The following is a 13,658-nucleotide window of genomic DNA, read 5'->3' as shown; positions in this document are numbered from 1 at the left end:
TCTATAATACAAAGTAAACTATGATTTTATTGTGAAATTCTCAGATGGAAAATTAAATTGAATATTTATTCTGTCCATATCATTTTACAATAATTTTACCACTTATTTTTGTACCATGTATTTCAATTGCCTGTTTAGTGAAAAATAAACCTTTAATTTTTAGCTTGTTTTTAGCTTCAATTTTATCACTGAATTAAAGATCCCCACCATAAAATGTGTTGCCAACAGCCACGCCCCAAACTCCTGTGTGAAGAATGTTTTGGCTGCTACTTCAACCCCAAGGAAAAAACTTTGACTGCCATCACCTTAAAATGCCAGTCAGCAAAAGGTTTTTGTTCCCCACACTAAAAAGCAAACCCTAGGATCCTTAAGGTCCTAATGGACAAAATTTTCATATGTGCAGAATTCCACCCAAATAAATATATTTCTCATAATTCCCACCCTGCAGTCATGCTTTCAGTTAATTTTTAGGGCTATAATTTATAATTAGGGCAAACGGTGACATTTCCTGTTTTCTACTTCAGTGTTTTTAAAGTTCCTCCAACCTAAGCTGTACAATTGTGGAGGATAAAATGATCGACATCTGACTCTGCCTGGAAGAAACAGTATGAGCACATGTGTTAGTCCAATCTTTTGCCAGTTAGGAAGGGCGGGCAGCTTCCAGCACTACCACAGGTGAGTAACAAAATGTAGATAGATGAAGCGCTTTCAAATGGTTTTAGAGAAGGATCAGCAAACATAGATAGCATACATTCTAAACTTGCTTTCCATCTAATTCGATCTTCCTGAACCACTAGGGTTGGTTAAAGCCTCCCTGGGTCATTCCTCAGGCGTTATCTGGGAAACGCACTTTAGATGCTGCTCTAAGATAGGTCTACAGCGCCCTGGTTGCACACTCAAATGGCTGTTTTGAGTATACCGCAAGACTTATAAATCCCTTCAACCCTAAGAATTAAGACAATACTTATCACCATACAGTTTGATATTACTTCCAATAAGTACAATATTTATTAAACATATCTTCAGTTGTTTTGTTACATAGTGTGCAACAAATTACAATATTCTGCAGCCACAAATTATATGCAGAGTATGAAGAAACTATTAATCAGATAGTGTAATCTTTCCATTTATAACTCTACAAGGAAGAACTAGCAGATCAGATCTTACATATAACATCTCACTAAACTTATGCATGGAAAGTGACAGACACTGGTAGTGCTGTTTGATACAAAATGGCTGAACTTCATCTTCAGAAGACTAAACCTGACATCTAAACATGCCAATATAAACATCAAAACAAAATATATTCTAACCAACCACGGGAAACAGTCTGATATCAGGAAAGCAACAAGAATTACACACATTATTTTATAAACCAGCACACAAAGGTTTAAAACAGTTCTGAAAATGAAGTTAGCTGTCTTGAGTCAAGGGAATAAAAAAAAAGTCAGTATTGACCATTTACAATCTCTGACCTTTGTGGAGACGGTAAGAATCTGTTGTAGTGCAGCTACATACAGTACAATTCAGGCAATTTTGTTTTTTCACTTGGGTTCAGATTGCAAATTCACTGCTGTGAGAAAAGGACGGAGGCAAATTTTAGCAGCAACCTCCACCTGACTGCTTGACTGGAGTGCTCTGGATTTTAACATTGGACTTCTCTGCACCACCAGCTGTTGCTCCGGGACCCATCCGCTTTTTAATCTCAGCTGCCATCGTCATGAAAGACTGTTCTACATTCGTTGCGTTCTTAGCACTGGTTTCCAAAAATGGAATTCCAAGGGAATCAGCAAATTCCTAAGATGATAATAAGGCACAATTATTATTTTTTCACTTTGTGAATTTTTACCACCTGAAATGGAGAGTGAGGAAGGACTGTTAACTGGACTCAAACACTACACAAACTCATGGTCACAGTACTCCAGTGCACATATTTTAAAAGATCAGATGGTGGTGTGGCTGCTGTATGACTCCACACCCATATATGATTCAAATTCAGTTTGATAATCAAACTTTAAGCATACCTTTGCTGTTGTGTAGTCTACTACTTTCTTTGTGGTCAGGTCACATTTGTTCCCTACCAACAACTTGTTGACGTTTTCACTGGCATAACGATCAATTTCCTGCAGCCACTGTTTAACATTATTGAAAGACTCCTAAAAAGAGAGACATTTTTAAGTAGGATAACATACTGGACACAGCTGCTCTAACAAATCAAGTGATACCTTTCCTGGCCTGACATACGAATAAGAAAGAGCTAGTGAGACAACTCTAACTACAAAATACCACTCACAGGTGCTGGGAAGTAAGTCAGCTGACATACTCAGTAACTGTACACATCTAAATGAGAAATCAGAACTTGAAGACCTGAGAATGAGAATATCTTTAGAGGAAAATACACATGAAACCACAACTCAGGAAAATCTAATTGTTTTAGATTTTGCAAATTAAATACAGTATAAAACCTGGTTTTTGAAGTTTGATAAAATTTTGGTTTATGAATAGACAGCTTGTTGTCTGCTGCTCTGAAAGCTGTTAAAAGATGCTTTATAAATAGGTCCAAGATAAAGATGCCAGTTTTCTCTTCCTAATCATATTTAGGGAATGAGAATTTTCATTTTTAAATACTTCACAGTACTAGGGACTTTTGAAATTAGCATCATTTTTTTCTCCTCTTGATATCACCCACTCATTACTTCTAACGGGCACTGAATCTAAATACCTGTGCTTCTAGGTATCTCCCAATTAGCTATGGTTTCAGTTAAGGTGGGATTTAACATGTGCTACAAGAAAAACAAATTCCATTTTTCAAAGTTTACTTTTTATTCTTTCCTTTGAAAAGAAAGGAAAAAGATGCTGAAATTTGCTTTGGATCACCCCCGCCCCAACCTTCTCTTAACAGCTCATCTTCAGATACTCATTCTCCTCTTAAAGGCCTCCTTTAGCTCATCTTATTCAAATCCTTTATTCCTGCACCACATCCTCCACAGACAGAGACCCTCAACCTCACTTTTGGCAATTCGGACACGTGTAACTGCCAGACAAATTCCTAATAATACTTGATGCCAAAAACACAGTATAAACCAAACCACCCACAATCTCCTAGAAACTCTCCCCCGAATAATCAAAGTTATTTAAAAAAAAAAAAAACTGGACGATAAATACAACCAGAGTATCAACAGGCATTTGCTTTCACCTACAGATCTGTTAGATAAGGGATCAGATCAGTGAACTAAGACTATATATTAAAAGCTGCTTTGGATTTTAAGAGCTTTCTTCAATATTAGAATAAATGTCTCTTTCAAATTAAGAGCAAAATTCTTCCTCAACATGACTTAGCTGTATTAACTGAAGGCTGGCACAATGGTCCCTTCAAAGCAAATGTAAAACTGACTTCTAAGTTTTCTACTTACTAAAGGAAAATATTAAAAAATGTTTTTGGTTGACCATTATTTATACAAATGATGGAGGGGTAAATAACAATGGACCTGTTTTAAAACATGACTGCTTTATAACAAACCCTTTTCTGTGCCTCATTTAGATTTGGGCATGGACCAAGTTTTCGGCCATATAGACAATATGACGGCTGATGGCTTACATGCAAGGTCAAGGAGCCCAGCATTTATCAAACAGTAACCTCTGCTCTGTTGCTGTAACACCGCCCCCCGGGACTTACCTGATCTGTCACATCATACACAACTATGATGCCATGGGCGCCCCTGTAGTAACTGGAGGTGATTGTTCGAAATCGTTCCTGGCCTGCTGTGTCCCACTATTACAAGACAAACAAAAGATCCAAACGATACCATTAAAGACAGTCAGAGAAAGGACAGGTGGAGGGGAAACAACCTGGTTTACTAGTTACGGACATTATCAAGATTTGACAAGGGACCGTCAGCCCTCTTAACGCTCACACTTCTAAGCTGCATGGTCATTGCTAAATATCTGCAGGTCTTTTTAAAACCATATTTTATAATTAGAATAGCTATTTAAAACACTCACAAATACTAGAAGATGCTGGTGAAAGACAACATTTTGATGAATAGTAATGGGAAATTAATAATAGCTACTGTAAAAAAAAAGAAAAAAAGGACTGGCAGTCTAAAACAAGCGGAGAATAAAACGAAACAGCCTTCGAAGGGGACAGAGTTGTGAAGTTTTGGAGTCTAACTGTATTTGACATTGATCTCCATTTAAGTCCGACTTAAATGGCAAAAAAAAAAGTTTTTAGAAAAACCGTTCAGGAGCATTCAGTGAAACCACTTCCTTTTCTAAGACCTAAACAACATGGATCTCTTATAAATGAGTGATAATCCCGGGGAAATCTGAACGTAGGTTGGTCATTAGACAGTACGAAGACATCAGTATCCATCTTGTTAGCTGTGATAATGGTGTTTACATAGTAAAACAGATGCATACTGAAGTCTTTAGGAGTAAAAATGTTGTTGTTGTTAGGTGCCGTCAAGTCGGTTCCGAGACTCGTAGCGACCCTGTGCACAACAGAACCAAACACTGCCGGTCCTGCGCCATCCTTAAAATCGTTGTTATGCTTTACCTCACTGTTGCAGCCACTGTGTCGATCCACCTCGTTGAGGGTCTTCCTCTTTTCCGCTGACCCTGTACTCTGCCGAGCATGATGTCCTTCTCCAGGGACTGATCCCTCCTGACAACATGTCCAAGGTATGTAAGACGCAGTCTCGCCATCCTTGCCTCTAAGGAGCATTCTGGCTGCACTTCTTCCAAAACAGATTTGTTCGTTCTTTTGGCAGTCCATGGTATAGTCAATATTCTTTGCCAACACCACAATTCAAAGGCACCAACTCTTCTTTGGTCTTCTTTATTCACCGTACAGCTTTCACATGCATATGATGCAACTGAAAATACCAAGGCTTGGGTCAGGCGCACCTTAGTCTTCAGGGTGACATCTTTGCTCTTCAACACTTTGAAGAGGTCCTTTGCAGCAGATTTGCCCAATGCAATGCGTCTTTTGATTTACTGACTGCTGCTTCCATGGCTGTTGATTGTGGATCCAAGTAAAATGAAATCCTTGACAACTTCAATCTTTTCTGCGTTTATCATGACGTTGGCTCATTGGTCCAGTTGTGAGGATTTTTGTTCTCTTTATGTTGAGGTGCAATCCATACTGAAGGCTGTGGTCTCCGATCTTCACTAGTAAGTGCTTCATGTCCTCTTCACTTTCAGCAAGGAAGGCTGTGTCATTTGCATAACACAGGTTGTTAATGAGTCTTCCTCCAATCCTGATGCCCCGTTCTTCTTCATATAGTCCAGCTTCTCGGATTATCTGTTCAGCATACAGATTAAATAGGTATGGTGAAAGAATACAACCCTGATGCACACCTTTCCTGACTTTAAACTCATCAGTATCCCCTTGTTCTGTCCGAACAACTGCCTCTTGATCTATGTAAAGGTTCCTCATGAGCACAATTAAGTGTTCTGGAGTTCCCATTCTTCACAGTGTTATCCATAGTTTGTTATGATCCACACAGTCGAATGCCTTTGTATAGTCAATAAAACACAGGTAAACATCCTCCTGGTATGCTCTGCTTTCAGCCAGGATCCATCTGACATCAGCAATGATATCCCTGGTTCCACGTCCTCTTCTGAAACCAGCCAGCCTGAATTTCTGGCGGTTCCCTGTCGATATACTGCTGCAGCCATTTTTGAATGCTCTTCAGCAAAATTTTGCTTGCGTGTGATATTAATGATATTGTTCTATAATTTCCACATTCGGTTGGATCACCTTTCTTGGGAATAGGCATAAATATGGATCTCTTCCAGTCAGTTGGCCAGGAAGCTGTCTTCCATATTTCTTGGCATAGACGAGTGAGCACCTCCAGAGCTGCATCTGTTTGTTGAAACATCTCAATTGATATCCCATCAATTCCTGGAGCCTTGTTTTTTGCCAATGCCTTCAGAGCAGCTTGGACTTCTTCCTTCAGTACCATCGGTTCCTGATCATATGCCACCTCTTGAAATGGTTGAATATCGACTAATTCTTTTTGGTATAATGACTCTGTGTATTCCTTCCATCTTCTTTTGATGCTTCCTGTGTCATTTAATATTTTCCCCATGGAATCCTTCACTATTGCAGCTCGAGGCTTGAATTTTTTCTTCAGTTCTTTCAGCTTGAGAAACGCCAAGCGTGTTCTTCCCTTTTGGTTTTCCATCTCCAGCTCTTTGCACATGTCATTATAATACTTTACTTTGTCTTCTCGAGAAGCCCTTTGAAATCTTCTGTTCAATTCTTTTACTTCATCAATTCTTCCTTTTGCTTTAGCTGCTCGACGCTCAAGAGCAAGTTTCGGAGTCTCCTCTGACAACCACCTTGGTCTTTTCTTTCTTTCCTGTCTTTTCAGTGACCTCTTGCTTTCCTCATGGATGATGTCCTTGATGTCATTCCACAACTCGTTTGGTCTGCAGTCACTAGTGTTCAATGCGTCAAATCTATTCTTGAGATGGTCTCTAAATTCAGGTGGGATATACTCAAGGTCTTATTTTGGCTCTCGTGGACTTGCTCTGATTTTCTTCACAGCAAAAATATCATAATATCTGTAATTTAACATACTCGGTGGGGGAGGGGGAATGGTGCAAATAGGGTAAAATGTTAACTGTTACACTAAAAAGAAAAACACAAGTCACTACAAGCTGCATTTCCTTTATCTGAAATACCAGCCATAGAGCTCAGAAGAATATTTAGATCTACCATATCTGTAAGGAGCCTCAAAGTCTTTCAGGATATCCTTGGAGAAGCATGAGCTTTGGGGTCAAGTCAACCTCACTTCAAGACATCTAATTTAGGTTCCTGGTTATTTCAGTGCTAAGTAAAGTCAAGCAATAGTTCTTCATCTGTAAATCCTTTAGATACCACGCACCTGACAGTGCTAAGAATTCTCATTTAAATTCAATTAGGTTTAAATGAACTAATGTATGTAAAATGCCTAACAGAAATAGTTTCTGGATAAAAGTTAACAGGGAATTAACTGCAGCCGACAAAAGCAATGACATCCAAAAAGTAAAATTTCTGATGTCTTCTTGCCACTCTGAAAACTTTCCTGACTCTGTATGCTAACAATACTAACTACCTCCCTGTAATTGTATCACTTTTTGTATATAATTCTCATTACCCCTCATAATAATAGGGTAATTGATTTTTTCCATGTTTGTCTCTGCCACTGAAATGCAAACTCCTATGGGGCTATGGTTTATTCACCTCTGTAACCTTGAAGCTATCCAGAGTACTTGGTATAATGCAGGCATGCCCATAAATGCTTCTTGAAAGAGGCCTTCTATGGCACAGGACTGAGTTCCATACCTGCCTTACCCTGCCGAATGTTTTGTAATCACTAACTTTGATAAAGACAGAGAAGTCACACTTATCAAACAGGCAAAGCTGAAAAGAAAGGATAAATAAAATACAGATCAACAAAATCAACATTTTGAAAGACCCAGAAAACTCGGGGAAACAAGTCAAGCATGACGAAGTCAGGATAAAAGGGATAAATATAATAGGGATATAAGTAAAATCTTGCACTCAGGTTTTAAAAACACCAGTCACAGAAGTGTAAGTTAAGACCTCTATTTCTTTTTATTAAAAACAAACAAACAAAAAAACCCCTTAAGATCCAAACTAGCAGTTTATATGACCATTGGAAGAGCAAATTCAGGCTTTCTTTTGATGTGTATGAATGAGTTAATGATAAGAAAGGAGATGAGCCGTGATCCATGGGAGGTAGGCATTCGGAGTCCAAATCAAGAGAGGATTTATCTTAGTCCACATTGACTGGGCCACATCTGTAATCTCATATTTAATTTTAGGAATCACATTTTAATAAAAAAAAAATTTTATTTATTTTTTTTTTTTTTAAGGCACTTATAAAATGCAAGCATAACCAAAATTTCGAAAGGTGCTTTCAGAAAGGAATGACTGACTTCTGAGGTAGAAGAAAGGTTTTGCTAAGACTTATCTAAAGGGCAGGCAGCCAAAGAAGAGGAATTAATCTGATCGGGCAGCTCCAAAAGGCGAAGGAGTAAGAGAGGTTAGAGGAACCTGGCTTCAGCTCAATATGAAGAATTAACAATTAGAGGTTATTTATAAATGGAACGAGCTGCTTTGAAAAACGGTAAGTTTCCCAAAAATGTTCAAAAGAAGTCACTGAAGATGGAAAGGAAATTCCTACTGAAGATAAAAGGGAGAACTGAGTCACCTATAAGATCCCTTCAACTCACAGGAAATAACATATAAAATCACAAACTACAGATATTTCACAAATACATGCCCGAATCTTTGGAAGATCAATGATGACACAGCACATAATCATTTCATACCATACTTTAGAGGCTTGGATGAACCTTTCTGAAATATTCTTTATGATGCCAAGTATAATGCTGGCACTGTACCCACATATGGGAAAAATTATGTGGAAGGTCATCTATGCATTGGCTGGAAGTATTTTAAGCCATTTCTGGTAACTATACCCTTGCAAGTCCTAATTTACAGCACAGGCAATTCCTGGCTTATGAATAAGATCCATTCCTAAGTGTATCTTTAAGTTGAATTTGAAGGTAAGTTGGAACAGGTATATATGGTTCTTATTTAGTATCAGTTAGTCAAATGTCTTAGTATATAGCATGGATTTTACTTTTCTATGCATATAACACTTAAGAAACACCTCCAGACCACGCAATGTTTTCAGGAGCACCACAGAGTAGTACATGCATTTGTCATTTACGAACCGTTCTGTTTAACTCAAATTTTTAATATAACAGGCTTGACGGCAGTCCTTGTCCTTAAATTGGATGTTCATAACCCGAGGACTGCCCGCATGAATCATGTTCACTTTTATCGAAAGGCATAGTTCTTTTGTCATTTCCTTCTTCTCCACCTCAGAGTTATATAAGGAAAGGGAGCAACTGGGAAAAAAGCAATGTATTAAATATCCATTTGCTTGGGCATATTATATCATCAATAATATTTGTGTACTGCCCAACAGTTTAAAAAGGGCTTTCACGTAAGTTACTGTACACATACACAGAGCTACCAAACCGATTTCCACAACTACTTTATTAGTAAATCAGGTTAGCATCACATCCATTTTGGAGATAAGAAACTGAGCCTCAGGAAAAGAACAAGTTACACCCATGATTCTCTATTTAATTCCAGAATCAGAACAACATATCCAAGTTGTTGACTCCAAATCCAGGGCTCCTTCTAGTTCATACCATGTTATCTGTTCCATGAAAAGAGCAGTCAATGGTTTTCTATGTTACCTCATACTAACTGCCTACTCTAAGACACTCAAGATTTTTTTTTAAAGGCCACTGATATGTCCACACTGGTAGTAACCACACCCGTATTAAAGAGATACATCTGATACGACTTCCCGTTTTTAATTGAGGGTTGGGGATATTAAGGATGGATTAGGGTACAGAGGGACACATAATGCTGAAGGAACTTATGAGTCACTTTACTTTGTCACTAACTATAGGCAAGTCATTAAATTTCTCAGCATCTATTTTCTGAAGAGTGAAATGAACATGTTAGAAAAGCCAAGCTTTCCAACAATAAAATTGTTTCTACACAGTTGGTATATATTATCAAATACAACAGAACTAAGTAAATACTTTCTCTTCAACTATTAAGCCACATATGAACAACCTCTCCTAGGTTTCTTGTAATGTTCCACAGCATTCAGAACAAGAAGACATATAGAAAATGTCTTTTACTTACACTTTCAAGACAAGGTGATCCTCAACTCAGACCTTCACTGATAACAGCACGAGAAACAGATGAAGCCCATCTTACTTAAAAACTACATGTATTTCTCTGCTTTATGATTAGAAAGTTCAGTGAGGAAAATACTTGAGAGAGACTACATTTTAATCTAAATTCATATTCTACCACTCTATCACAACTGCATGATTCTTAAGGTACTTTTTCAACTTTATCAACGTTACAAATAAAAAATACACTCCAAATTTACCAAAATAATTTCCAAAAAATTTTCTAGTCCAAAAAATCACTTACTATTTGAAGCTTGATTGTTTTCCCATCTAACTCTATAGTTCTTATTTTGAAATCCACACCAATTGTGCTGATGTAGCTTTCTGTATACGTATCATCCTGAAGAAAAAAAAGTTAACGATTAACATACATATATCATATAGAGTTTTTTATATTTCTAATGATCACTGATTTTCCCAACTGCTAATCAGCAAAACTCCTGCCTCTCACCCATCTAATTCATTCCTCACCAAACAATGATCGTGTCGCTCTCCTTCTTTGTGGATTGTTTTTTGTAAATCAGCTTTATTTCCTAGTTAGGATTTCTTTTAAATTGAGATATATTTCAAAAAGCATAAAATTCACCATTTTAAAGTGCACAATTCAGTGTGTCTTAGTATGTTCACGAGGTGGTCCAACCATCATCCCTCTCTAACTCCAGAACATTTTCATCATTCCAAAAGGAATATTATTAGCCACTCCCATTTCCCACAGCAACCACGAATCTACCTTCTGTCTCTATGGATTTACCCATGCTGGACATTTCATATAAACAGAATCTACACTGTATGGCCCTGTGTCTGGCTTCTTTCACTTAGCATAATGTTTTCAAGGTTCATCCATGTTGCAGCGTGTATCAGTATTTCATTCTTTCTATTGCCTAAAAATACCCTATTGTGTGAACACACCACATTTTGTTTACCCACTCATTTGCTGATGACACTTAGGTTGTGTCCATATTTTTGCTATTGTGAATAATGTTGCTGTGAACATTTGTGTGCACATTTTTGTGTGAATGTTTCTTGTGCATTTTTTACCCAATGTTGAACTTCTAAAATTATACCTGTTTCATATGCATACCCGTGTTCACTGCAGCTTATTCACAACAGCAAAAATATGGACACAACCTAAATGTCCATCAAAGAATGACTGCATCAATGAAATGGAGTACATACACACAATGGAATACTACCCAACAATAATAATGATGAATCTGTGAAACATCTCACAACATGGATGAATCTGGAGGACATTATGCTGATGACATACGTCAATCACAAAAGAATAATTATATGAGACCACTATTATAAACAGTCAAGAAAAGGCTTACACACCAAAAGAAACATTTTCTGATGGATACCAGGGATGGAAGGGGAAGGGAGGGAAAATCACTAACTTGAATAGACATGAGTTAACTCTGGTGAAGGGAAAAGAAGTACACGATATGGGGGAAGTCAGCACAACATGACCAAGGCAAGAGAAGACACTGAGAGGTACTCAGGAACAAAAGGCAATGAAGGTAAATACTGTAACATACACAGTCCTGCAACAACAGTACTAACAATAATTTATGAATAGATACATACCCACTGCCGTCGAGTCGATTCCGACTCATGGCGACCCTATAGGACGGAGTAAAACTTCCCCATAGAGTCTCCAAGGAGCACCTGGTGGATCTGAACTGCTGACCTCTTGGTTAGCAGCTGTAGCACTTAACCACTACGCCACCAGGGTTTCCTGAGTGGATACATAGGTAAATACATATGCTGAACAGGTGTGGGAGGGCATATGGGAATACACCCACGTCATATACAGGTTTGGCTGTGGATCTTTCTACATATGTATTTGTATGTGCTGCATATACATTCATATAGATAATAGAGTACATGGGTATCGTCATGGAAACAACCTAGACACAGCCAAACACCTCGAGAAACCGAGATACTGGGCTTGAAGGCTAAGGACCAAAGTCCGGGGGGACATCTAATTCAAATGGCATAACATTGTTTCTAAAGAAAATGTTCTACATTCTACTTTGGTGAGTAGCGTCTGGAGTCTTTTTTTTTTTTTTAATAATTTTTATTGTGCTCTAAGTGAAAGTTTACAAATCAAGTCAGTCTCTCACATATAAACTTATATACGCCTTACTACATACTCCCATTTACTCTCCCCCTAATGAGTTAGCCCACTCCCTCCTTCCAGTCTCTCCCTTCGTGACTGTTTTGCCATTCCTGGAGATCATTTTTACGCCAAATAATAGGCCTATAAATAAACAGTAACACACATAAGGAAAGTGCTCCTTAGAACAATCATCTACGTGAGCCCAAAAGAATAACACATTATCCAAAAGCAAAGATTAGAAGGCAGGAAAATCGGACAAATGGAAACACTGACTCAGGGTGGTAATGGGGAGAGCAACTTATGTCATGGAACAATTTGTGTATGAACTATTGAACGGGAAACTAATTTGCTCTGTAAACCTTCTCCTAAAGCACAATAAAAATATATATCCGTTTCAACTATCTGTCATGACATTTTGCTCAGAATGGAAACAAAATCCTTTTTAAATGAAACTGTTTCCTGTGAAAGGGTACATGAATGCAGAGATCAGGCTATCATTACCCTGAACCCACTAATCACTCTCAGCAATACCACAAGTGGGACAACCAGACTTGCATGCCTTGAAACACAAAGCACCGCCTATGAGCTATTCTACCAACAATGATGAAGCTAAATCTAATCGAGTCTAAATCTGCTAAAAGTAACACCGGCAAACAGAACTTTCTGAGATGATGGAAAGGTTCTATAAGCTGAGATAGCCGATACGGTAGCCACAAGCCACAGGAGGCTACTGAACACCTGAAATGTGGCTAGTGAGGAGGAGGAAGTGAATTCTTAATTAATTTGAACTTAAATAGCCACATGGGGCTAATACTGCCATGTGAATAGCACAGTTCCTGAGTTTACTTCCAATGAGAGAAGTGGGGAATAGAGGAACACATTTAAGGACACCACAAGGAAGCAATGACAAATCTGGAATGCTAGACAATCTACAGCACAACTGACCCAGTTTTTGCAAAAAAAATCAATGAAAAATATATAAGTAAAAAAGAGGGAGGTAGAAAAGCTCTACATTAAGAGATCGAGTAGCAAAACAGCCAAACAGAACGTGTGGACCACATTTGGATCCTTACTCAAATCAACTGTTAATACAGCAGTTCTGAGATAGGGAAAGTTATTTACTTTGTAGGGTGAAAATGGCATTGTCATTTTGTGAGAAAATGTCCACAGTTTTTAGAAACGCACACTAACGTAGAGGGAGAATGACATGTTTGGGATTTATGCTACAATATGCTAGGCAAAGAGAAAGGAATAAAGGGTTACAGGAAATCCATGTGGGCAAGTTTTGATAATTCTGAATCTGATGTGTACATAAGATTACAACAAAAAACATCTATAAACAAAACTGTAAATTGTGGTAAGAAAGCATTCCAAGTGGCTAGAGATAGGTAGAGATGTTGACCTCAAGTTTTGCTTGAGGTCAACTGGTTTATAACCATTTCAGCAGAAATTCTTGCCACAGAAACTAATTCAATCTGTTATGACAAGAGGTAATGCTTTGGATGTCCAATGGCAGTAAAAGGCTTGGGATTGCAATCACACGTGTACACTCTCTGCTAAGGTAAGTAACAGCAAAGCAATTCTCAAACCTTACTCCCATGGAAACTATCATTCAGTGAACTAAGCCAAGAAACTCAGAGTAACAATGGCCATCTATTCCATTTCGGGAATTTGCAAGGGAAATAATAAGTATTTGAACTTTCAATATTTTCTCTTAATTCCTAACCATTGGCAC

At 38.0% G+C, this 13,658-nt stretch overlaps 1 protein-coding gene across 1 annotated transcript in view; it reads right to left on the bottom strand.

Moving 5' to 3' along the window:
* Window positions 1-2: 2 nt before the first annotated feature.
* Window positions 3-13,658, bottom strand: part of RAB1A (RAB1A, member RAS oncogene family) — a 34,959-nt gene continuing 21,303 nt past the window's right edge. The window contains exons 3-6 of the mRNA XM_049857376.1: window positions 10,046-10,141; window positions 3,677-3,772; window positions 2,025-2,156; window positions 3-1,797 (exon numbers count right to left, since the gene is read on the bottom strand). Coding sequence (XP_049713333.1) covers window positions 1,600-1,797; window positions 2,025-2,156; window positions 3,677-3,772; window positions 10,046-10,141 — 522 coding nt within the window. The 3' untranslated portion in view covers window positions 3-1,599. The remainder of the gene's footprint in view (window positions 1,798-2,024; window positions 2,157-3,676; window positions 3,773-10,045; window positions 10,142-13,658) is intronic.

Source organism: Elephas maximus, chromosome 17 (genome assembly GCF_024166365.1).
Source record: "Elephas maximus indicus isolate mEleMax1 chromosome 17, mEleMax1 primary haplotype, whole genome shotgun sequence".
Classification (NCBI taxonomy): domain Eukaryota; kingdom Metazoa; phylum Chordata; class Mammalia; order Proboscidea; family Elephantidae; genus Elephas; species Elephas maximus.
The sequence above is the reverse complement of the archived record's forward strand: the minus strand, read 5'-3'. Positions and strand labels throughout refer to the sequence as shown.